The sequence below is a fragment of the Rana temporaria genome, chromosome 10, assembly GCF_905171775.1.
Source record: "Rana temporaria chromosome 10, aRanTem1.1, whole genome shotgun sequence".
NCBI lineage: Eukaryota > Metazoa > Chordata > Amphibia > Anura > Ranidae > Rana > Rana temporaria.
The window spans coordinates 41,105,356-41,129,347 of record NC_053498.1 but is presented as its reverse complement, the minus strand read 5'-3'; the positions used below and the strand labels follow the sequence as shown (position 1 = coordinate 41,129,347).

The window sequence follows — 23,992 nt, the reverse complement described above, 5'->3', positions numbered from 1 at the left end:
AATTGTTCTAGCCCTGTGTTTACTGGTTACTGTGATTAGATAAGTGGCTCATGTTAATTATGCTGATTGCTTCATTGTGGTAATTATCTCTCTATATGCGGAGCCGAACTGGCTAGATACTGATTAGTTCAAAGAAATATCTTTATTTCAAAGGAGCTGTATTGAAGACCCCCCACTGTGTAAGAGGGGGGCGGAGATTTGTCATTGTAACAGTTTTGGAAATGACATATAAGCTGTGTGATATAACATTAAACTCTGTCTTGTTCTAGCAGTAAGCCTGGACTAATGTGTGGCTTAATGGGCGATCTCAGGAATATTCCTCCTAGTGGAATATTGGGTGACGTTCTTATGGAAGAAGGGAATCTTTGACGGGGATATCATACCAATACCGTCACAGTACTTGATTACTTGGGGCCAAAATGGGCACGATGGGGACCTTTTTTTAATAGACGGTAAGACCGCCACTAGGGAACATTACTATTTTCATATCCAATTTTCCCAGCAAGTCCCTACCCAAGAGCTTCTCTGGACAATTTGGTATGATCCTGAAACTGTGGTGGGCAATTGCAGACCCATGTTTATGATCTACAATGGGGAGAGCAGGGGGGTGAGTATACCATTAATTCCCATTGAAGGCTCAGAATTTGTGGTCTCACCTCTATAATAATCTTGGCTTAAACTACTCCGAGTAGCCCCGGTGTCTAGAAGAAATGGTATCACTAACCCATTCACATGTAGGGTCACCAATGGTTGATCATCAAGAGTGAGACACAAGAGGAAATGCTGGGATACCACTAGTGTTGCTCACGAATATTCGTATTGCGAATATTCGGCTCGAATATGGCATATTCGAGTATTCGCGATATATTTCGAATTTCGCGGTGAATATTCGCAATTCCGAATATTCGCATTTTTTCTATTTTATTTTTAAAACAGATCACATCCTATCGACGTCTAAAAGCATTGCTGGTATGATTAGAGACCCTGGGCCGAGTAGCTAAGCTGAGGCGATCCTTTTATGTTGCCGAATTGAAAGAAAAAAAATTGCGAATTTTCGCTAATGCGAATGCGAAAATGATTGCGAATTTTCGATAACTGTGGTAGGAGAACTCTGATTGTCTCTGATGCAAAAGAGGGGGGGCTTTGTGTATGTTTCTGTTATGAATATTTGTATGTTTGATATTATTTTTTTTTGTAAGAAGGAAAAAATTGCGCATACCTTAAAAAAAATAAAGGGAGAATACAGCAGCAACTCAAAAATGTTATACAACATAAATTAATACAAGACAGAAAATGGAGTCGCTCTACAAGAATAAAAAATATGTCTAGTGACAAGACATGTGGGCAAATTATAAAATAAGCAAGCGCAAATAACTTGTGAAATACACAGTGAAACAAATATATAAAGAAATATAGTCCCAATAATAGAAAAATAATCTTTCATAAAAATGTCTTTGATATGTGAAGTGAAAAAAAGTCCAAAGCATGCAGCATGAACGTGTTCAATCTTCAAGGTGTTTGATTGACAAACGGCTGTGACAGATGGATAGAGTAAAGAATCACCACCAATGCAAAACACTTTTTATTTTCTATTGTAAAATATCAAGAATATTCTGAGCCAATCAGAGTGCTCCTTCCGCATTTGCCGAATATTCGCAATTATTTTGTATTGTAAAATATCAAGAATATTCTGAGCCAATCAGAGTGCTCCTTCCGCATTTGCCGAATATTCGCAATTATTTTGTATTGTAAAATATCACGAATATTCTGAGCCAATCAGAGTGCTCCTACAGCATTTGTCGAAATTGCGCAGTAAATATCGCATTCGCAATAGCGAAAATTCGCAATCATTTCATTTCGATAAAATATCACGAATATTCGAATTTAGCGAATATATCTCGAATATTCGACTATATATTCGAGATATATCGCGAAATCGAATATGGCGTATTCTGCTCAACACTAGATACCACCTTCTGGGCAGCTTCATTGTTTAGTCTGGGTCCACTGAATAGGGAACCTAGGACCAGCAGAGGGAGGTGGTTGGCTCAGGGACCTTTTGTGAATTAGGATTTATATTTGAGGGTTGTTGGCTGTTTGGGATGAACACTTCATAAGGACATTGATTTTTGCCAGTGATCTTCAGGTCCAAAGTTGAAGCATCTTTTTCTAGTGAGAGGGGGTCCTTGGGAGAAACTTCTCCCTTGTCCCCCTCCTCTGCCTCTGCTTCTTCCTCTACCCCTGACCCACTGCCTCCCATTTCCAGAGTTATCCTGTTGAAATTTACCTCCTTAGAATTCGGCACCTGAACTTTTTTCCCTTTATGTCAAAACAATCTGCTGCATCCTTTTCAGTAAGCGCTTTCTGAAAGTCCCCCATTGATTTCGTGGGCCAATCAGAAATCATCTGACCATTAAACCATGTTGGGGTTTAAGGTTGTTTAATGACATTTTTGGTCATCAAGCTATGCATATTTGCCAGTGGGGATAATCCATCCTCCTGAGTCATACGTCCATGAACCTTTTCCAGTATTCTAACACACTTTCTCCAGATTTGTTTGGCAGTGGGGAGGAAGGTCTTTTATTTTTTATTTATTTATTTTAAATGCGCTATTTAATTCTGCCTCCAATTGGTCCCACTTTATGGTTCTTCCAGCTTCCTTTTTTAAGTATATTGATCTGCACAGACATCATTGCCCTGTATTATTGAAATACTGGGAGCCTTTGTCTAATCAAAATCAGAAGGATGTCTGCTCAATCCAACAATTAACCGCATATCTTCCTGTGTATAGTTTCTGCCATCACAAGCTTGTTTGTTTAAAAAAAAAAACTCCAGTGTAGCGGATGATTGAGTGGGTTTAGGACAATGCTTGATAATGTGATTAATATCCTCAATATCTGTAACCTTTTTAAGCATACAATTTCCTATAGTCCACGCCTATGTACGCCGATAGAATGGCACGGGTAGGCAGATTGGCATACAGGTACGTCCCTTAACTCTGCCGCCCTGCACGCGCCTCACGAGTTCGGTTGCAGGACCCGGGAACTCAATGTTCCTGGAGTCCCGCGATTGCGGTCGGCAAGGGCAGAACAGGGGAATGCCTTTGTGAACAAGGCATTCCCCTATTTTGCCTAGTGACACTGTCACTGATGAGCGCTCCCCATTATCGGGAACTGTCATCGGTGACGTGTCACGTGTAGCCATGCCCCCCTAACAGTAAGAATCACTTCCTAGGGAACACTTAACCACTGCAGCGCCACCTAGTGGTTAACCCCTTCACTGCCAGTGTAATTTTTACAGTAATCTGTGCATTTTTATAGCACTGATTGCTGTAAAAATTAAAATGGTCCCAAAATGGTGTCAAAGTGTCCGCCATAATGTTTTTATAAAAATGCCATTAAACGGTCCCGTATCTTGTAGAAGCTATAACTTTTGCACAAACCAATCAATATACGCTGCTTGCGATTTTACTTTTTGAGAGAAAAAATGTAGAATACGTATCAGCCTAAACTGTGGAAAAGTTTTTTTTTTTTTTTTTTTTTTTGTCATATTTTTTGGGGGATATTTATTATAGTAAAAAATATTGAATTTTTTTAATGATACCAAAAAGCTCTATTTGTGGGGGGAAGGACATACATTTTCTTTGGGAGCCACATCGCACGGCTGCGCAACTGTTGGTTAAAGCGACGCAGTGCCGAATCGCAAAAAGTGGCCCGGTCATTGACCACCAAAATGGTCTGGGGCTGAAGCAGTTAAATTTACAATAGAACCTCCAATAGCTTTTGTCATTCCTATCATTTCAAGATAATCCTTTCTTTTCTACTTTGTGCGGCGATATCTGAATGATGCCTGCAGCTACAGGCATCATTCAGATATCACCGTCTTTAGCCGCCGATTCTCTGCACGATAACTATCAAAGAGGCAGTTCCGCCGCTTGATCGTTCTTATAGGCGTTCCCCCCCCCCCCTCCCGCCGCCATCCGGTGCTTCTCCGGGCTCTCCCGTGCCATCGGGGGCCCGGAGAGTGAATCGGTTGGCGCTGGCTGGGAAGCATAGAGATGACTGGTGACCAGATGGTCACCAGTCATCTCTATGACCGTCGGAGGCCCGGGCGTGACTTTTTGTCGTCACGCCCTGTACCCGGAAGTAAACAAAGCCGCAATCGGGGCTGTCAGCCTGAGATCTGTGAATTTTTTTTTTTTTCACGATCTCATTGTGATCTCATTGTAAGTCTTATTGACCCCACATCTCTCCATAAAGAGGACTTGTCACACGTATTCCTATTACAAGGGATGTTTGCATTCCTTGTAAAAGGGATAAAAGTGATACAAAAAAAAAGTGTAAAAAAAAAATTAAGTAAAATACTTTTTTTTTTTTTTTTCTAAAACGCCCCTGTCCCCGGTAGCTCGCGCGCAGAAGCAAACACGCATGCAAGTCCCACCCACATATGTAAACGCCGTTCAAATCCCACATGTGAGGTATCGTCGCGTGCGTTAGACCACCTCTGTAACTCAAATGGTAACCTGTAAAAAATGTTAAAGCGTACCAAGGTTTGGCGCCATTCCATGAGTGTGCGCAATTTTAAAGTGTGACATGTTGGGTATCTATTTACTCAGCGTAACATCATCTTTCACATTATACAACAAAAATTGTGCTAACTTTACTGTTATTTTTTATTCATGAAACCTTTTTTTTTTCTCCAAAAAAAGGCGTTTGAAAAATTATTGCGCAAATACCATGCAAGAAAAAGTTGCAGGGTGTGTGCAAAAAAAAAAAATATAATGTTTGGGGGTTCTCAATAATTTAATAGCTAAAAAAATTAGATTTTTACATGAAGGAGAGAAGTGCCAAAATAGGCCCGGTTGTAAAGTGGTTAACAGGTGGGATTGGGTAATTGTGTGGCCCCCTGTTGCTCTTTCTCTTGGCCTCAGATTCCTGCTTATGTTTAAGGTCATACTCTTCCTTAGTTAAACAATTCTTTGCTTTCTTCTGTTTTTTTTTTTTTTTTATTATCCCTCAAAAACCAGTATGGGGCAAACTTAAGCAAATTTTCCCCTCCCTCATGTTTTTTTATATCCCACTGAGGGTCTCCTGAAAACCATGGGAAAGTCGTCTTGTCACCAAGACATAAACCTTTCACCATTTATCCATATGAAATTCATCATTATCTCCATCTCGGGGGAAGGAATAACTACTAAGCATACTTTCAGTCCATCCTGCTAAATTTGACACCCAAGGATTTATAAATTCTTAATCAGTACCACAAATTCTAGCAACATAATCCTTACAGGTTTCCCAGAGGTTAGGGGGAGGCGGAGGCTCTTGACCCATATTACAGTGAACGAAAGACTGTCTTGCCTTACAGTTCTTTTTACACAACAAATTATCTTATACTTCTATGCGACAGGAAGACAAAGCAAACAGAAAATTGGGTCACAGTGGTTACCTCATTAACTTTCTCTCTCTCTCCTTCCCAAAAGGAGTTTACAGTACTGTTTTTTTGTCTAATATCTATTGGTCCTCTTATTAGCACTTCTGGGTCTCCCAAAGACCTCTTGGGTTAAGGCGTGGTCCAACTCCTTTCTATATATTTTTTAAGGGACAAAAGCTTTATCAAAGCTGAGGCAAGAAAATAATTTGTCAACTAAGACAAAAAGTTTACCGCAAATGATTGTTTTACCCAGAACGAGCCCCCCCCCTTTTTTTTAAGGAATTATACACTCTTGACGAACACCCTGGTTAAGTAGGTCACCACTGCGAACCTTCCGGCTCCGTGAGAGACCAAATGAGACATGAGAAACCGGCTTGAGTGTGTTCAAAGGATCTCTGGCTTTAATGAGACTATGGTTTTTATAAACAAGTGAAACAAAGGGAGGAGGGGCTGAATATAAGGCACACGTGTCTTTAAGCTTACTCAGTACTTCCTTATCACGAGTTGGGCTGTTGAAGAGAAACAGAAATGGCCTATGTCTTCACAGAAACAGGAAGCTTGTTTTGGGATTTGGCTTGACCACAATAACTGACAAAATCTAGTTCTATGTAAACTGAAGTTGGGCTTGCTATAGCAAAACTCGCATATACAGATTTTCATATCTACTTAAAGAAAATGGGAGGGGATTCTTAAAATTGAGTTTTTTGAGTAGAGGTCCATTTTAGGTCTTTGTTTTGTGTGCTAGTGCTGAACAGGTGTTACATTTTTTTTTTCCTCTTCCTAATTGTAATTTTTCTGTCTCTGCAGAGCTGGATTCCCAAGTTATTTAAGAAGAAAACATGTACCACTTACATAGAAGACAGCCGGCCCAACAGGTGTGTTGCTTTTTACAACATTATATTGCTAACTGCTTTATTTGTGATTGCTTGGTTTGAAGCTGCTTACATAGTCACGTTGAAAAGACACAAGTCCATCAAGTTCAACCATAAGAAACATAATAACAATATCGTACAATCACATATACCCAATTCTATACCCACAGTTGATCCAGAGGAAGGCAAAAAAAAAACAGCAATGCATGATCCAATTTTGCTACAGCAGGGGAAAAAATTCCTTCCTGATCCCCCCCCCCCCCCTATGAGGCAATGGGATATTCCCCAGATCAACTTTACCTATAAATGTTAGTACCCAGTTATATTATGTACATTTAGGAAAGTATCCAGGCCTTTCTTAAAGCAATCTACTGAGCTGTCCAGAACCACCTCTGCAGGGAGTCTATTCCAAATTTTCACAGCTCTTGCTGTGAAGAAACCTTTCTGTATTTGGAGGTAAAATCTCTTTTCCTCTAGACTTAAAGAGTGCCCCCTTGTCCTCAGTGTTGACCGTAAAGTGAATAACTCAACACTAAGTTCACTATATGGTCCCCTTATATATTTGTACATGTTGATTATATCTCCCCTTAATCTCCTCAAGAGTGAATAAATTCAGTTCTTCTAATCTTTCCTCATAGCTGTTTGGTTGCCCTTCTCTGCACTTTCTCCAGTTCCCCAATATCCTTCTTAAGAACTGAAGCCCAAAACTGAACTGCATATTCCAGATGCGGTCTTACTAATGATTTGTACAGGGGAAAATGATATCCTTCTCTGGAGTCCATACCTCTCAATACAAGAAAGGACTTTGCTTGCTTTGGAAACCGCAGCTTGGCATTGCATGCCATTATTGAGCTTATGATCTACCAAAACCCCCAGATACTTCTCCACTACGGATCCCTCCAGTTCTACTCCTCCTAGTATGTATGATGCGTGCATAACTTTACATTTATCAACATTAAATGTTTGAAAGAGAACTATGCTAGGTGTTTGGTGTCTTTCCACTGACTACATATTATATTCCCAATGCAATAGCGGAAAAAAACGCTATTCATTGGGTTTAATTGATTTTAACATTTAAAAACATTAGGAAGGCCCTGCTTTAAAGGGCAGGGTAACACAGGGGTGACAAACATGTGTTTATATATATTTTAATCTTTAGGGATCTACAAGTACAGTTTTTAGGTGAAGGTGGTATAGGTTTCCCTGAAGAGATGAGTTTTCAGGCATCACTTAAAGATGTAGAATATAGCTGGACAATTCCAAACAATGGGAGAGGCTCTGGAAAAGTCCTGGAGGCGAGTAATAAGAGGTGGTGATGAGGTGGGAACTAGCGAGCAGGAGGCCCTGGGAAGAGCAGAGTGGATAGTTTTGGTGATATTTTTGTTGGAAGACCATGTAAAGTACTGTGAACTATATAGTCTATGCATTATACCTTTCTATCCAGCAGGTGGCACAACAGTATGAGAGTGTGTATTATATGGTGCAAAGTAATAATAGGATGTACCATCTGTATCTAAATATGTACTTGTATGCTCCTTTTTTCATGTTCTTTTCCCGTTCTATGATAAAAGGCATGTAATATATTTCTCCATGAAAGTAAAGCCGTTTGCTGTATCCAAGAAGCTTCCAAAGAATGAGTTCAATACTTGGCTAATAGATTATGGGCCCAGGCACCCAGAGGCACTGAAAATACTCAGTGAGTACAGAAAGTCGGTGAATACTGTATATACAAGCTACTGAAACATGGCAAGTGGTTTAGATGTGAAGTTTGCTATTGCAAAGCTGAACAATGCCAATTACCAGCTATGGAAATTTAAAATACAAATGTTTCTTGGAATGGATGACATGTGGCAAGTGCTGAATACAGACAGAACCAGAGATGGAGGATTGAAATAGGGAGGACTGGAATGGGAAGGACAGGTAGGCAAAATAAATTATAAGCTTACTAGTGGAAGATGATCAGCTTATCCACATATAAACAGAAAAAATGGCCAAAGGTATGTGGACATCAATACACAAACTGAATTAGTCTCAACAGCAAACTGTTTTTGCTAAGAAAGCTATAATAAGAGACTAGCAGTCCAGAATATGTGACCACGTGAAAGCTATGCTAGAGATCATAGAGCAGCTGCTTGCCATCAAAGAGGACATCAAGGATAATCATATTGTTGCCCTGCTTCTCTGCAGCCTTCCAGAGATATATATACTGCTCTTTTTGATGCTTTAGAAACCAGATCCGAGCAGCAGCTGATCCTGGAATATGTCAAGAGACATTTTTTGATAAATGAAGGAAGCAAAGAAAATGCGTGCCATGATGACAAAGCTCTTGAGATGTATAAAGGCACAAATCGCAACAAAGAAAGCAATGAAATGTTATTGAATCCATTTTTCCTTCTACTCGTGAAATGTTCCCTGTGCCACTGGCTGCAATACAACCCCAAAGCATGATTGATTCACCCCCATGCTTAACAGTTGGACAGAGGTTCTTTTCATTAAATTCTGTGCCCTTTCTTCTCCAAACGTACCATTGCTCATTCCGGCCAAAAAGTTATATTTTAACCTTATCGGTCCACAGAACTTGTTTCCAAAATGCATCAGGCTTGTCTATATGTTCATTTGCAAAGTTCAAACGCAGATTTTTGTGGTGAGGACGTAGAAGAGGTTTTCTTCTGATGACTCTTCCATAAAGACCATATTTGTACAAGTATCTCTTTATAGTGGAATAGTGTACCACAACTCCAGTGTCTGCCAGATCTTTCTGGAGGGATCGTGCAGTCAAATGTGGGTTTTGAATTGCTTTTCTCACAATCCTGCGAGCTGTTCTGTCTATTTTTCTTGGTCTTCCAGATCTTGCTTTAATTTCCATTGTTCCTGATGACTGCCATTTCTTAATTACATTCTGAACAGAGGATATTGGCATCTGAAAACGCTTTGCTATCTTCTTATAGCCTTCTCCAGCTTTGTGAGCGTCAACTATTTTCAGTTTTCTAGACAATTGCTTAGAAGAACCCATGGTGCTGATTGTTGGGGCAAGGTCAGATGAGTCTGGGCATTTAAAACCTTTGAGATGACATCACCTGGTTTTCCCAGACGATGATTGAGAACAATCCATGACACTGGCAGGTCTCAGCTTTGCAAAGGGGGCAGTGCATGCTATAAATTCTGCAGGGTGCCCAAACTTTTGCAGATGTCATTTTGTTTTCTGTAATTTTGAACGTGTAAATGATGAAAATAGTATCTAACTTTTTTTGACATATAAGAATGTCTAATCTGTAATTTAATCTTTCCTTGGCTTCGTTATGCACATTAATACAAATTTTTACCTGGGGTGCCCAAACTTTCGATCCCCACTGTATGTATAAAGTGCTGTATGTTCCAGAACTAGAAGGCAGCCTTTTATCAGTGAAAATTCTTGTAAACGATGGTCTGTTAGGTTCCAGGGTGATGGATGCAGGATTCACAATAATAAGCAATTCCTCGCAAAAAAAAAAACTGGATGATCAGCTATACAGGCTCATCACCGCAGACCAGCAAGCCAATATAGTTTCTAATGACCTGCAGAACAAATGTATTCACTTATGGCACAGGCGGCTGGGGTCACAAAAGTCCAGAAGCTACTGTACCTGTTGCAGAGAATGTGTTTCCAGCACGACAGCATTGCGCTGATTCTCGGCGACTGGAAGCCGACTTCTCGCACTCGCTGGAATAGAAAAAGCACATTCCAGCGAGCGCATCATAGAAGCGACAGGGATCCGACTTGGATTCCTGCCAATTCTAGCCGCGGCATTTGGTATGATTCATGAGGGAGAACTCCACGCCAAATTTTAAATAAACCGGCATGGGTTCACCCCCAAGGGGCATACCAAGCCCTTAGGTCTGGTATGGGTTGTAAGGAGACCCCCTCCCCCTACGCCAAAAAAATGGCGTGGGGTTCCCCCCACAATCCATACCAGACCCTTATCCATAGCACGCCGGCCGGTCAGGAAAGGAGTGGGGACGAGCGAGCGCCCCCCCCCCCTCCTGAGCCGTACCATGCCGCATGAACTCAACATGGGAGGGTTGGGTGCTCTGGGGCAGGGGGGCACCCTGCGGCCCCCCACCCCAGAGCACCCTGTCCCCATGTTAAGGACAGGGCCTCTTCCCGACAACCCTGGCCGTTGGTTGTCGGGGTCTGTGGGCGGGGGGCTTATCGGAATCTGGGAGCCCCCTTTAATAAGGGGGCCCCCAGATACCGATCCCCCACCCTCGGTGAATGAATGTGGGTGAATGAAGGTGAATGCATGTAGGTACCGGAGCATGATGGGACTGTGACATCATAAGAGGCCTATATAAATCAGTGCGAGCCGCGCACCCGGCATTACAGCGGGAAGAAGCGTCGCATCAACATTGGAAGAAGGCAGAAGACGGCAAAAAAAAAAAGCGGGCTGATCCGCCGCTAGTAATTGAGCTAGCGCGAAGATGGCGGCGGCCAGCCCTGAAGAAGGCACCGTAGAACGAGCGGGAGAAGAACCGGGGAGCGCCGAGACAGCGGAGAAGATAGAAGAAGACCCCCCGGAGAGCGGAAGACAACCAGACGCCGGTGAAGACTGACACTCCCTCCCCTGTCGAAGGCCACCCCTCGTAAAAGAGCTAAAGGAGAGGGGGGCCCCCGGAGCTGACTAATAAATTACTTGAAAAACCCTGTGTAGTGTGTTTTTTTTTTTTGCAAGGTGAATGGGTAGGGGTACGATGTACCCCGTATTTATTCACCTAGGGTGGGGGGCAGTATCTGGGGGCCCCCTTATTAAGCCCCCTGCCCGCAGACCCCAACAACCAATGGCCAGGGTTGTCGGGAAGAGGCCCTGTCCTTATCAACATGGGGACAGGGTGCTCTATGGTGGGGGGGCCGCAGGGCGCCCCCTGCCCCAGAGCACCCAACCCCCCATGTTGAGGGCATACGACCTGGTATGGCTCGGGAGGGGGGGCGCTCGCTCGTCCCCACTCCTTTCCTGACCGGCCGGCGTGCTATGGATAAGGGTCTGGTATGGATTGTGGGGGGAACCCCACGCCATTTTTTTTGCCGTAAAGTTCCCCCTCATGAATCATACCAAACGCCACGGCTAAAAGCCAAAAAAATCCAAAAGCCACATGTGCTTCCCTTCCACAGGCATTTTAGAAAAACTACCCCCCCCCCCCCCCCCCGCAGCTCATACACAGTGATGGATGTGGTCCAATGAAAACTCCCATATAAGGCAGGAACAGATACAGTACAGACCAAAAGTTTGGACACACCTTCTCATTCAAAGAGTTTTCTTTATTTTCATGACTATGAAAATTGTAGATTCACACTGAAGGCCTCAAAACTATGAATTAACACATGTGGAATTATACATAACAAAAAAGTGTGAAACAACTGAAAATATATTTCATATTCTAGGTTCTTCAAAGTAGCCACCTTTTTGCTTTGATTACTGCTTTGCACACTCTTGGCATACTCTTGATGAGCTTCAAGAGGTAGTCACCTGGCGCAGCACCCCATCACTCTCCATCTTGGTCAAATAGCCCTTACACAGCCTGGAGGTGTGTTTGGGGTCATTGTCCTGTTGAAAAATAAATGATGGTCCAACTAAACGCAAACCGGATGGAATAGCATGCCGCTGCAAGATGCTGTGGTAGCCATGCTGGTTCAGTATGCCTTCAATTTTGAATAAATCCCCAACAGTGTCACCAGCAAAGCACCATCACACCTCCTCCTCCATGCTTCATGGTGGGAACCAGGCATGTAGAGTCCATCCGTTCACCTTTTCTGCGTTGCACAAAGACACAGGGGTTGGAACCAAAGATCTCAAGTTTGGACTCATCAGACCAAAGCACAGATTTCCACTGGTCTAATGTCCATTCCTTGTGTTCTTTACCCCAAACAAGTCTCTTCTGCTTGTTGCCTTTCTTTAGCAGTGGTTTCCTAGCAGATATTCTACCATGAAGGCCTGATTCACACAGTCTCCTCTTAACCGTTCTAGAGATGTGTCTGCTGCAAGAAGAACCTAGAATATGAAATATATTTTCAGTTGTTTCACACTTTTTTGTTATGTATAATTCCACATGTGTTAATTCATAGTTTTGATGCCTTCAGTGTGAATCTACATTTTTCATAGTCATGAAAATAAAGAAAACTCTTTGAATGAGAAGGTGTGTCCAAACTTTTGGTCTGTACTGTATCTACTGACACATTGATTTTTATTCCAGAAACACAACTGCTTATCTGATGAAACACAAGAATGAAACCTCAGAAAAACTTCAAGAGTTTGTTGCCATGTCTAGCAACAAATTCCAATGCAAACCAGGAATAATATGCACTGACAATGGGGGACAATACATAGGCAAAAAAGTGGCCTCATATCTTAAGAGACAAGGAATGGTGCACCAGACAATCACACCATACACTCCTGGACAAAACCGTGTAGCAGAAAGGAAAAATCACACTTGTAGAAACGGCCAGATGCATGTTGTTGGATAACCACCTACCTCACAAGTACTGGGGAGCAGCAGTCATGACTGAAACCTACCCCACAGAACAGGCTACCCTCAAGAGCCATTAAAAGTGCTCCAATCGACATGTGGCATGGATCAAAGCCTAGCATAGGATACATCAGTGTTAGAATACAGGCATATGCTTTACATTCAAAGTAAAAAACGATCCAAGCTAGAGAATGGAGCCATAGAGGATGTTCTAGTAGGCTACAGTGAGCAAATGAAGGGTTACAGAAGCCTACACCCGAAGACTGACGAAATGAATAAGCCGTAGGGTTTTTGATGAGAGCCCATCACCAGAAACGCTGATCCCTGAAAGCAGTGAAGTGAATATGCCAAGCAAACCAGAAGAAAGTCAACCAAAGCAAAGCTTTGCAGAAGTCTGAACAAGAGGTGGAACTCACAATGCCTAAATTAAAGGGTCACTAAAGGAAAACATTTTTTTTGCTGAAATGACTGTTTACAGGGTATAGAGACATACAAGTTAACTGATTCCTTTAAAAAATTATTAAAAATAGAATAAATTCAATCATATAATGTACCTGCAGTTTCACTTTCATTTTTAAACTGGTTTCATGTTTCTGTGAGGTAAAGAGACCCACAGAACAAAAACAAACAAATCCAGGGCAGTGTTTTGTTTTTAAAATGAATCTGATTGGTTCTGAGGAGTTTTAGACAAACAGCTTGGACCACAGTAAAAAGCTGTCATGAGATTTTTCATAAGGAGCCAGACAAGCAGGAAGTGTGGAGATCACAGCAGAATTACAGCTACTTCAAAGCAAAAATGAACAATGAGGACATGAAACCAGTACTGCAGTAAGGTAAAGGAGGCTATTTAGCTAAAAAAAAAAAATCCTTTAGTGATCCTTTTAAGCTCTCCACCAGTTCCTGCTGAACTGCCTGAAAGCAGAACATCCACTCAGACTACAAAGGGGATACCACCCCACAAGCTGTCCTACACTGTCAAAACACACAGCATACTTGAACCAACATACTGGGAAGACATAGGAAAACTGCCAAAATGTGAAGCCAATATATTGAGAAAGGCAGCAGAAGAATTGGTCGCTTCAAGAAAATAAAACCTGAATACTCAGAGCTCCCTCCTAACCGCAATACTATAGGAAGTAGACTTTCAAAAGTAAAGTCAGACGCAGAAGGGAATAGCCACAAATACAAAGCCAGACTAGTTGCCAAGGGTTACTGTAAGAATGTAAAATTAATAACTAATATTCTTATAGCTTCAAGGGCGTATCTGAATGAAGATCATTAATAGTCAGGTTGATTTGAAAATAACGTGTGAGTTTATTGTCACACAGGTGGCATCACAAACACCGTGAAAAATAGTATAAAGTTCAGTTTAGCGTAGATGAAAATATCTGGAATTGGATCGATAGTATTGTAGCAAGCTTATGAAAGCATGTGTGCAGCCTCAGGCCATCTTGTCTCTGAGATCTTCCAAAGTGAAGCAGGAAGAAGCAGGAAATGACGTTCTTAGACTTCTGGCTTCAGCTGTTGTCCTTGTCAATATGTCAGTATGTCAGCGTTGTCTTTCAAAGAGGGTGTGAATGAGCGTGTCTTAGTGTAAGTGTGTGGTATAAATGTGAGTGTGTCCAGCCTTCTTAACCACTGGGCACGAAAACCCCCTTAATCACCAGACCAATTTTCAGCTTTCAGTGCTCTCACAATTTGAATGACAATTACTCAGTCATACAACATTGTACCCATCTGAAATTTTTGTCCTTTTTTTCACACAAATAGAGCTTTCTTTTGGTGGTATTTGATCACCTCTGCGGTTTTTATTTTTTGCGCTATAAAAGAAAAAAGACTGAAAATTCTGTAAAAAAAAAAAAAAAAAATCTAGTTTCTGTCATATTAGCAGGTTATTTCTCACACACAGCATATGCATACTACAAATTATACCCCAAAACACATTCTGCTATTCCTCCCGAGTATAGCGATACCACATGCGACTTTTACACAGCGTGGCCACATAGAGGCCCAACATGCAGGGAGCACCATCAGGCGTTCTGGAGCACCCAGGCCAATTTTGACATTTCTCTCCTACATGTAAAAATCATCATTTATTTGCTAAAAAATTACATAGAAACCCAAAACATTATATATGCTTTTTTTTCAAAGACCCTAGAGAATACAATGGCGGTTGTTGCAACTTTTTATCTTGCACGGTATTTTCGCAGCAATTTTTTGAACGCGTGTTTTTAAAAAAAACAGTTTTGTGCTTAAAAAAAAACAAAACAGTAAAGTAAGCTCAATGTTTTTGCATAATATGAAAGATGAAGTTACGCAGAGTAAATAGATACCCAACATGTCACCCTTCAAAATTGCACACGCTCGTGAAATTGCGCCAAACGTTGCTACTTAAAAATCCCCATAGGCAACGTATTGGAGTATTGAGGGTATTGCAGAGTATGGCGGGGGGGGTATTGCAGAGTATGGCGGGGGGGGTATTGCAGAGTATGGCGGGGGGGGTATTGCAGAGTATGGCGGGGGGGGTATTGCAGAGTATGGCGGGGGGGGTATTGCAGAGTATGGCGGGGGGGGTATGGCGGGGGGGGTATTGCAGAGTATGGCGGGGGGGTATTGCAGAGTATGGCGGGGGGGTATTGCAGAGTATGGGGGGGGGGGTATTGCAGAGTATGGGGGGGTATTGCAGAGTATGGGGGGGGTGGGTATTGCAGAGTATGGGGTGGGGTATTGCAGAGTATTGCACTCATACTTTAGCGCTTATTATTTTTATATTGCAGAGTATTGCGCAGGGATGGCTGGATCTGTGACTGCAATTGTCACAGATCCAGCCCACAGTGCGGCAGCTGCTGCTGCCGCCCGCTCCCCCCCCCTCCCTCTCCTCTCACACTGTACCGAACGGTACAGAGAGGAGAGGGAGGAACCGGCGTCATTACATGACGCCGGTTTGTTTACAAGTGATCGCGCCGTCATTGGACGGCGCGATCACGTGGTAAGGAGCCGCTTCCATTGGCTCCTTACCGCGATCCGTGTAGCTGCGGGTCCCGTGGACCCGCCGAGCGCCGGTGATCGCGTGTGCGCGCCCGCTCGGGCGCGCAATTCTGACTCTCTGGGAGGACGTATATTGACGCCCTCCTAGAGTTAGGGAACCGCCTTGTAGCCGTATTTCGGCTATAGGGCGGTTACCAAGTGGTTAAGCAAAGCTTATATATATGTTACAAATGAACATTGTGACCTCACACTGTCCAGACATAGACCCTTGTATGGCACATTAATATCTGCTAGGTTCAGCAATATTAAGATCTTAGCACAGAGTCGTATGGAGTTTGAATGACAGGCACACATGTGACACTCTATACTTAGAGTATACTGAGAAACATCATAACTTATATGAACATATATTACCTACTATACCTTCATTAAGTAACTATATACTAATACATATTAGTATGACTAAGACTTCACTTAAACTAACTCTAAATAATTAAACAACAATATCAAATAAATAGCTAAGTTATGGATTATCTGTGATTTTAACTTTAAAGCATGTAAAAACATGTCGGCTCTGACACATGAACTCTATGTGTATACTTATCTGTTAGCCTGCTGACCTCCTGAACTCATGTCAACTTTGGACATAGTAGAACAACTGCCTGACATTCAAATCTTATGTCATTCTCAAATTGGCTATCCGTAATGCTCAGTTTTGGATAGAAGAATAATGTCATATCAATTGATCAAGGTCATTCATTCATACCTAATTATTATGATTAATCATAAATCAAAATATGTTTTGCAAGCTTGCCATAAATTATGAATTGCCGAATTATGAATTTGAAATAATATTCTAACAATCCCCCCTGAATTATGATTAATCATACTAAATCATTTAAATACACACATACATAACCATTTGTATCTCATTTTCTCCACCTTGTATCAAACGATTGGACACAATATTCCTCAGAACTGAAGCAACTAGAAATTATCCTTTTCCTAAATGCTTTACTTTTTACTTTTAACTCCTCTTAGATCTATCTAATCAAAATCTTAAAATTTTGGTATAGATTTTAAAAATGTATAACATATTGATGACTAATATCAATAATTATAATATTAATAATAATAATGAAAATTATTATCATTAAAATAAGTAAATAATGCAATAATATATTTCCATATATGTGCTCAAATAATAGTTTAGCTCTTTGGAAATATACTTTACACTCTAAAACTTTCATAACTTTCCATAGTTCTATTAATGATATCTTTCTTAAGTTATGAACAAAACATGTTCTATTAACTAGAATGAGTGTGCTAACATTCAATATGTGAATAAATAAAAATAAATAATAATAGTAATCCTAACTTCATGTGAACATTAATATCAGAATAATTGGATAATCAAAAAAATTATATGTATATGTGGACAAATGTTTCAGTCCTAAATTGTTTATCTATAGTAGATAGATAATGTTCCTTCCGATTAATGTTTCTTCATGAAATGTCTTTAAAATGTCTTCTTCAAGTTCCGTTAGAAAAACCTTGATGAATAAGATAAAATAGTTCATAAATATGAAATATAAATCTTTTGTCAAATATTCTTCCAAAAAGGATCTCTTCTTTAACTTTGAATTTCTCTTTGCTCTTTATAGAAGCTTGTTATCCTCCATATTTGTTTGATTTTAGATGCCATATCTGTAAAAGAGAGGCAGTATCATTACTCAGGAATAAAATATTTATATTAATTCTTGTACATTTTCCTTTTTTTTTCAACAAATATTAAAACATTATGAGACAATAACTTTGTGAATTTGTTAAAACTATATGTGAAATACTATCTCATATTTTCCTTCAAAGAGATTTTCTGTGTGACTATGTACTTCTATGTACTTCTATGTACTTCTATGTACTGTCCTTATCCTGTCTAAAAATGACCTAAATTATAACATATATGTACTGTGAAGTTTAGATATGTCAGGACGCAATATTTCATTTGGTCATGATACAAATTCTATTTCTAACGAACAAAGTTAGATTTCATATCACCCCAGAGATGACAATGGACTATGCCTTTGTTCTCACCTCTAAACGATTAGAAATATGCGTAACTGTATTCTGTGTTGGAGTTCTTACTTTAGTGTCAGAGTGTTCTGCAATTACTTCAATGCATTTCTCAGCTCTTATGCCGCATACACACCATCACTTTATGTGATGAAAAAAAACGACACTTTCTGTGAAGTAAAAAATGACGTTTTTGAAACTTCAATTTTCAAAGACGAAGTTGCCTACACACCATCATTTTCTCACAATGTTCTTGCAAAGTGAGGTTACGTTCCACCACGTTTTTCCATTGAAGCTTGCTTCATAAGTAGCTTCTGGGCATGCGTGGATGAAAAAACGTCTTAGAAAACGACGTTTTTTGCTACACACGGTCAATTTCTGTGAAGTAAAAAGTGCACTTTTGAAAAACGACACATAAAATTGAAGCATGCTTCAATTTTTTTTGGTCGTTTTTTACAAGACATAAAACGACGTTTTCCCCCCACACACAGTCAATTAAAGTGACGTTTTTAAAAACGTCATTTTTTTTCATCACATAAAGTGATGGTGTGTATGCGGCATTACGCTGGAAATCTGAGATAAAGACTTCTCAGCTACAGCTGTATAAACATGTGCTGGTGTAAATTTCTGTAGATGTCTTTCGTTCCCATCTATCTGAATGTGTATGGGTAATAAAGCTCTGAACCAAAGAGGATATACTTTCTTGATTTCTCTAAAATTACCTTCCTCAAAAATACCTTTTAATGAACAGTCAGGTGTCCGTACAATGGTTTTGTTTGATTTCACTATGCTCTATGTAACTTTAATTGCATAGTAAACACTTAGAAGTTGCTTCACACCTGGCTCAAAAGTTTTTTCCAAAAATGATAAAACTCTGGAGAAATAGGCAATTATTTTCTCCTTATCTTCCTGTAACTGAAACAATGTTACTGAGATGGCATTCTCAGATACATGAGTTTTCAAAACAAATGATGTTTCAGGACAAACCTCTATTGTACTTAATGCTGGAGCATTCTGCAAATCTTTTTTCAACACTTCAAAAGCATTTTTCTCGTTTGGACCCCACTGGTCAACTATATTACCTTTATTCCTTAAAAGATTATATAGTGGATTAACTTTTTCTGCGAAACAGTGTACAAACTCTTTGCAACAATTTATTTTATGCAAAAATTTATGCAATGCCTTGTAAGTTGTTGGAGCTGGGATAACAGTAATATCTCTTAACTGTTTCTTTCAACAATTGTCTCTTTCCTTGACTAATTTGCATGTGAAGGAATTTCACTTGACTTTTCATCAGCTGAACTTTTGTGTTTAATTTTAAACCTTCAGCTTGTAACATCATAAACAATTCAGACAAAAGAGCCATATGTTCATCGATATTCTGAGTACTCAGCAAAATCGTATCCACGTACTGACAAATGCAATCTGGCCTAGAAAATTTAGAAAGTATTGTTGCTATAGTTTCATGAACTATACCATCACCTATACCTAGATCAGGTATTAATCGAGTGAACGTATAAGTCTCTTTTCTGAATGTCAACGCAAGTTTGTATTGACAACTTTTAGTTAAAGGAATGGAAAAATGGCTACCAGCGATTTCTAGTACTGAAAACACTTTGTTCTCAACATTCAAATGTAATTTTATGTTAGATTTATCAGAAAGAACTGGGCTATTTGTAATGTTCTTATCCAATGTTTTTACGTCAACTGATAAAGAATATGAATTATCAATATTTTTGATAGGCCAAATACAGTTATTTACCACTGATTTAGCTTTCTTTACAATTCCTAGTTGTACAAATTCTTGAATAATATCAGAAAGTGGACCAATTGATTCTGGTGGTAACTCACTCTGATCAAGAGGTTCTGGATCCTTTCCTTCAATATTTAATTCGGCACTTTGCAAAGTTCCAAAGTCATTTTTGAACTTTGACCACAAACTTGGAAAACATTGTACCACTTCCTTTAAAGCACAATTACCAACAACATCAGGCCACTTTTGTTCTGTAGACATATTGGTAACAGAACCAACATCACTGTATACTGAGGGATTAATCAGCACTGATTTGGGCCTAGATGGATCTTTCCAAATACTTTTATTAGCCAAATCAATCACCCACTTTTGTTTATTGATTACATCAATGCCAAGTATATTCTCTGCTTCGTGACAGACCCAAATGTTAATATTAGTTTTCACTAATCCTGGTACTTCAAATGTTACATTGGATACCTGTCTAGCAGTGGAATTACCTGTATTATTAAAACCCACTATATTACACATAGGAGAATTTGGTTTCACAGGTATGTTTTCTTTGATAAGGGTAATCTCAGATCCACTGTCTAAGAGACAATTAATATGTTTACCATTTATCAAGCATTGTAAATATGGCCTCCCATTCTCGTCCAAAATAATTGGCGCTACATATTGTAATAGCAGAGAAATTGAATCCGGGTGTGACTCTATTTTTGGCAATGGCAATAAACCTTCTTTTTCAGTGACAGCTCCTTTTGCCATATTGTCTGAACTACTGTGAACAGTCAAATTACTGATCTGTTTGACTTCAGTGTCATAAGGCAATTCAGTCAAAATGTTATCTTGACATGAAAAATCAGGTTGTACAAAAGTTGATTTTTCATACTCCATATCTTTAGTTCTTATTTGTAAGTCACTCTTAAACTTCAAGCAATGTTTTTTCATATGGCCAAATCCATGACAGTAAAAACACATCATGGGGTCGTCTCCTTGACTCACTTGACTGCACCTGTCCTTGTCATTCCTGCTAAGACCTGTCGTTTCTGACACGTCTGTAGTCTGACTATTTTTATCACATTGAATAATAGAAACCTCGTGTGCGAGACTGCTTTGATTCAATTGTCTCCTAATTTTGTCAATGAAACTTACTATAGCATTTAAATTTTGACGCTCCTGTGCTATGGCCACTGAAGTTGGGTCAAGGTATTTAATTTTTTTTATGAAAGCCATTTTTAAACCTGGGTCAGTTTCATCATCTACTCCAAATATCATTTCATAAACCTTGCAAAATCTTGTTTTAAACCAAAATGGATCTTCTTCTGCAGTAGTCTGTAATAGGTCTAGCATTTCTATGGTCGGTTTTTGTTCACCGGTCATACATAGCAATAATAGTCGCAATCTATCTGTGGCATCATTTTGACCTTCATCATCACTAACAAGTGAATGGATTCGTTTAGCAAAATTAACAGGAATCCACAACTGAAAAATGTAATTGCGTTGATCGTTTGAAAGATTAAAACGATCTGCAAACATTTCAAATAAATCCCAATTAGAAAATACAGTAGCCTCAACGTCATAAATAGGAAAGTCTTTTAGAACCTTCATCAGCTGGTCATGAATTTGCAATTTAAGTTTTTTCAGTCCTACATAATTTTTTATGTTTCATTTCCATTTCATCAGTAGCATCAACATTCTCTATTTCCGAACTTTCCGGAAAATAAGATTGTAGCTTTAACTTGGTTTCAACCTTTTTGTCATCTGTATTTATTACAGCAATCTGTCTACTGTCATTTTGCAACTCTGGCAAAATAATTTTTTTAGATTTCTCTATTTGTTCCTCAAGATTCTCTATGTAATTACACAAAATCTCACAGTTAGAACAACTGAGAGCATCCTGGGACACATTTTTATGTATTCCTGTGTTCTGTACATTATTTGTCTGTCTGGTTTCGTGTACACACATTTTTGGCAGGTAAAATATTAATAATCATCTTATTAAATATTCTTACCAATTTCAATACATTACTTATTTTCTTACGTAATTTATTCACAGTAAACCTGGATTTGTCTATCTGGACATTGGAATTTAAGCATTCTTGGTACATATACAACCACAAGTGACTGTCATTTGGATAAAAAGACACATCTTTAAATTCTAGCTTACTATCTCTAGCTATTTCATCTATAAAATTCATAATTTTTTACTCACCGTTATTAGAAAGATTTCTCGTCTTCAACCGTCTGTTACTGGACTGTTTGTCCACATCTGACGCGACACAAACGCCTCTTGCTTGATAGGTTCTGAACCGTCTTTTTTCTCGAGACTTGAATATTCGCAAAGACTGCGCCAATCTCTCCCCCCCTCATCAAGGGTCGAGATTTCCGTAAAAATAGAGATAAGACAGTACTTTCTTTGGCTCGCCAGTGTAAGAATGTAAAATTAATAACTAATATTCTTATAGCTTCAAGGGCGTATCTGAATGAAGATCATTCATAGTCAGGTTGATTTGAAAATAACGTGTGAGTTTATTGTCACACAGGTGGCATCACAAACACAGTGAAAAAATAGTATAAAGTTCAGTTTATCGTAGATGAAAATATCTGGAATTGGATCGATAGTATTGTAGCAAGCTTATGAAAGCATGTGTGCAGCCTCAGGCCATCTTGTCTCTGAGATCTTCCAAAGTGAAGCAGGAAGAAGCAGGAAATGACGTTCTTAGACTTCTGGCTTCAGCTGTTGTCCTTGTCAATATGTCAGTATGTCAGCGTTGTCTTTCAAAGAGGGTGTGAATGAGCGTGTCTTAGTGTAAGTGTGTGGTGTAAATGTGAGTGTGTCCAGCCTTCTTAAGCAAAGCTTATATATATGTTACAAATGAACATCGTGACCTCACACTGTCCAGACATAGACCCTTGTATGGCACATTAATATCTGCTAGGTTCAGCAATATTAAGATCTTAGCACAGAGTCGTATGGAGTTTGAATGACAGGCACACATGTGACACTCTATACTTAGAGTATACTGAGAAACATCATAACTTATATGAACATATATTACCTACTATACCTTCATTAAGTAACTATATACTAATACATATTAGTATGACTAAGACTTCACTTAAACTAACTCTAAATAATTAAACAACAATGTCAAATAAATAGCTAAGTTATGGATTATCTGTGATTTTAACTTTAAAGCATGTAAAAACATGTCAGCTCTGACACATGAACTCTATGTGTATACTTATCTGTTAGCCTGCTGACCTCCTGAACTCATGTCAACTTTGGGCATAGTAGAACAACTGCCTGACATTCAAATCTTATGTCATTCTCAAATTGGCTATCCGTAATGCCAAAGAATTATGTCATATCAATTGATCAAGGTCATTCATTCATACCTAATTATTATGATTAATCATAAATCAAAATATGTTTTGCAAGCTTGCCATAAATTATGAATTGCCGAATTATGAATTTGAAATAATATTCTAACAGTTACTCCCAGAAATTTGGTGAAGATTACTATGAAACTTTCGCTCCCCGTCAAACACTCCACCATTTTTGGCGTTGCAGTCAGGAAGGGCACACAAGTGAAACACCTAGATGTTAAAACTGCTTTCCTATATGGAGACATTAAGGAGCATCTCCTACATGGAGCAACCACCAGGGTTTGAGCATGGAGACAATCTTGTGTGTAGACTTCAGAAGAACATATATGGTCTCAAATCTGCAAGGATGTGGAATGAGCAAGTGAACAAAGTACTTAACAGAGAGGGATTCTCTGCAGAAAACTTGCTACCCAACAATATGTATCGCAGAGCAATCGGTAAGCTGCCACTGTGACCAGACCTAGACGCAGCAATTTGCATACTATGCAGGAAAGTTTCAGCTCCCTGTCAGCGTGATTGGAACACAGTGGTGCAGTACCTCAAAGCAACAATTCAGATGAAGTTGCGGTTACCAGCAACATCCAATCCAAAACTGGTCGAATATGTGGATGCTGATTGGGCCAGTGACTGCACAGACCGCACATCCACAAGTGGATTCATCTTTCAGTATGGGACAAGGAACCCTAAGTTGGTCCAGTTGAAAGCAAGCAACTAAAGCAATGTATATTGCCGCAGCATTCACCTGTCAAGACGCAATATGGATTTGTCAACTTTTTGTGGACATTGGGATAGATATGTAAAAGCCGACCAGGGATGTATAAAGCTTGCACAATCTGAGTCAATCCTAGGACCAAACACACTGACATCAAGAGCAAGGTATTGTTCAATACTGCCCCTCAGGGGAGATGACTGCCAGTGCACTTACAGAGCCTTTGAAGGAATGTCATAATTTTCAGAAGAAGCTCAATATTTAACAAAGCACATGCTGTTG

The 23,992-nt window shown here is 39.7% G+C and overlaps 1 protein-coding gene across 1 annotated transcript in view; it reads left to right on the top strand.

The window, feature by feature from the left end:
* The window catches only part of TRPM4 (transient receptor potential cation channel subfamily M member 4), a 682,714-nt gene that overhangs the window by 94,007 nt on the left and 564,715 nt on the right, over window positions 1–23,992 (top strand). Inside the window, exon 2 of the mRNA XM_040327576.1 lies at window positions 6,238–6,305. Within this exon, the coding sequence (XP_040183510.1) occupies window positions 6,238–6,305 (68 nt within the window). The remainder of the gene's footprint in view (window positions 1–6,237; window positions 6,306–23,992) is intronic.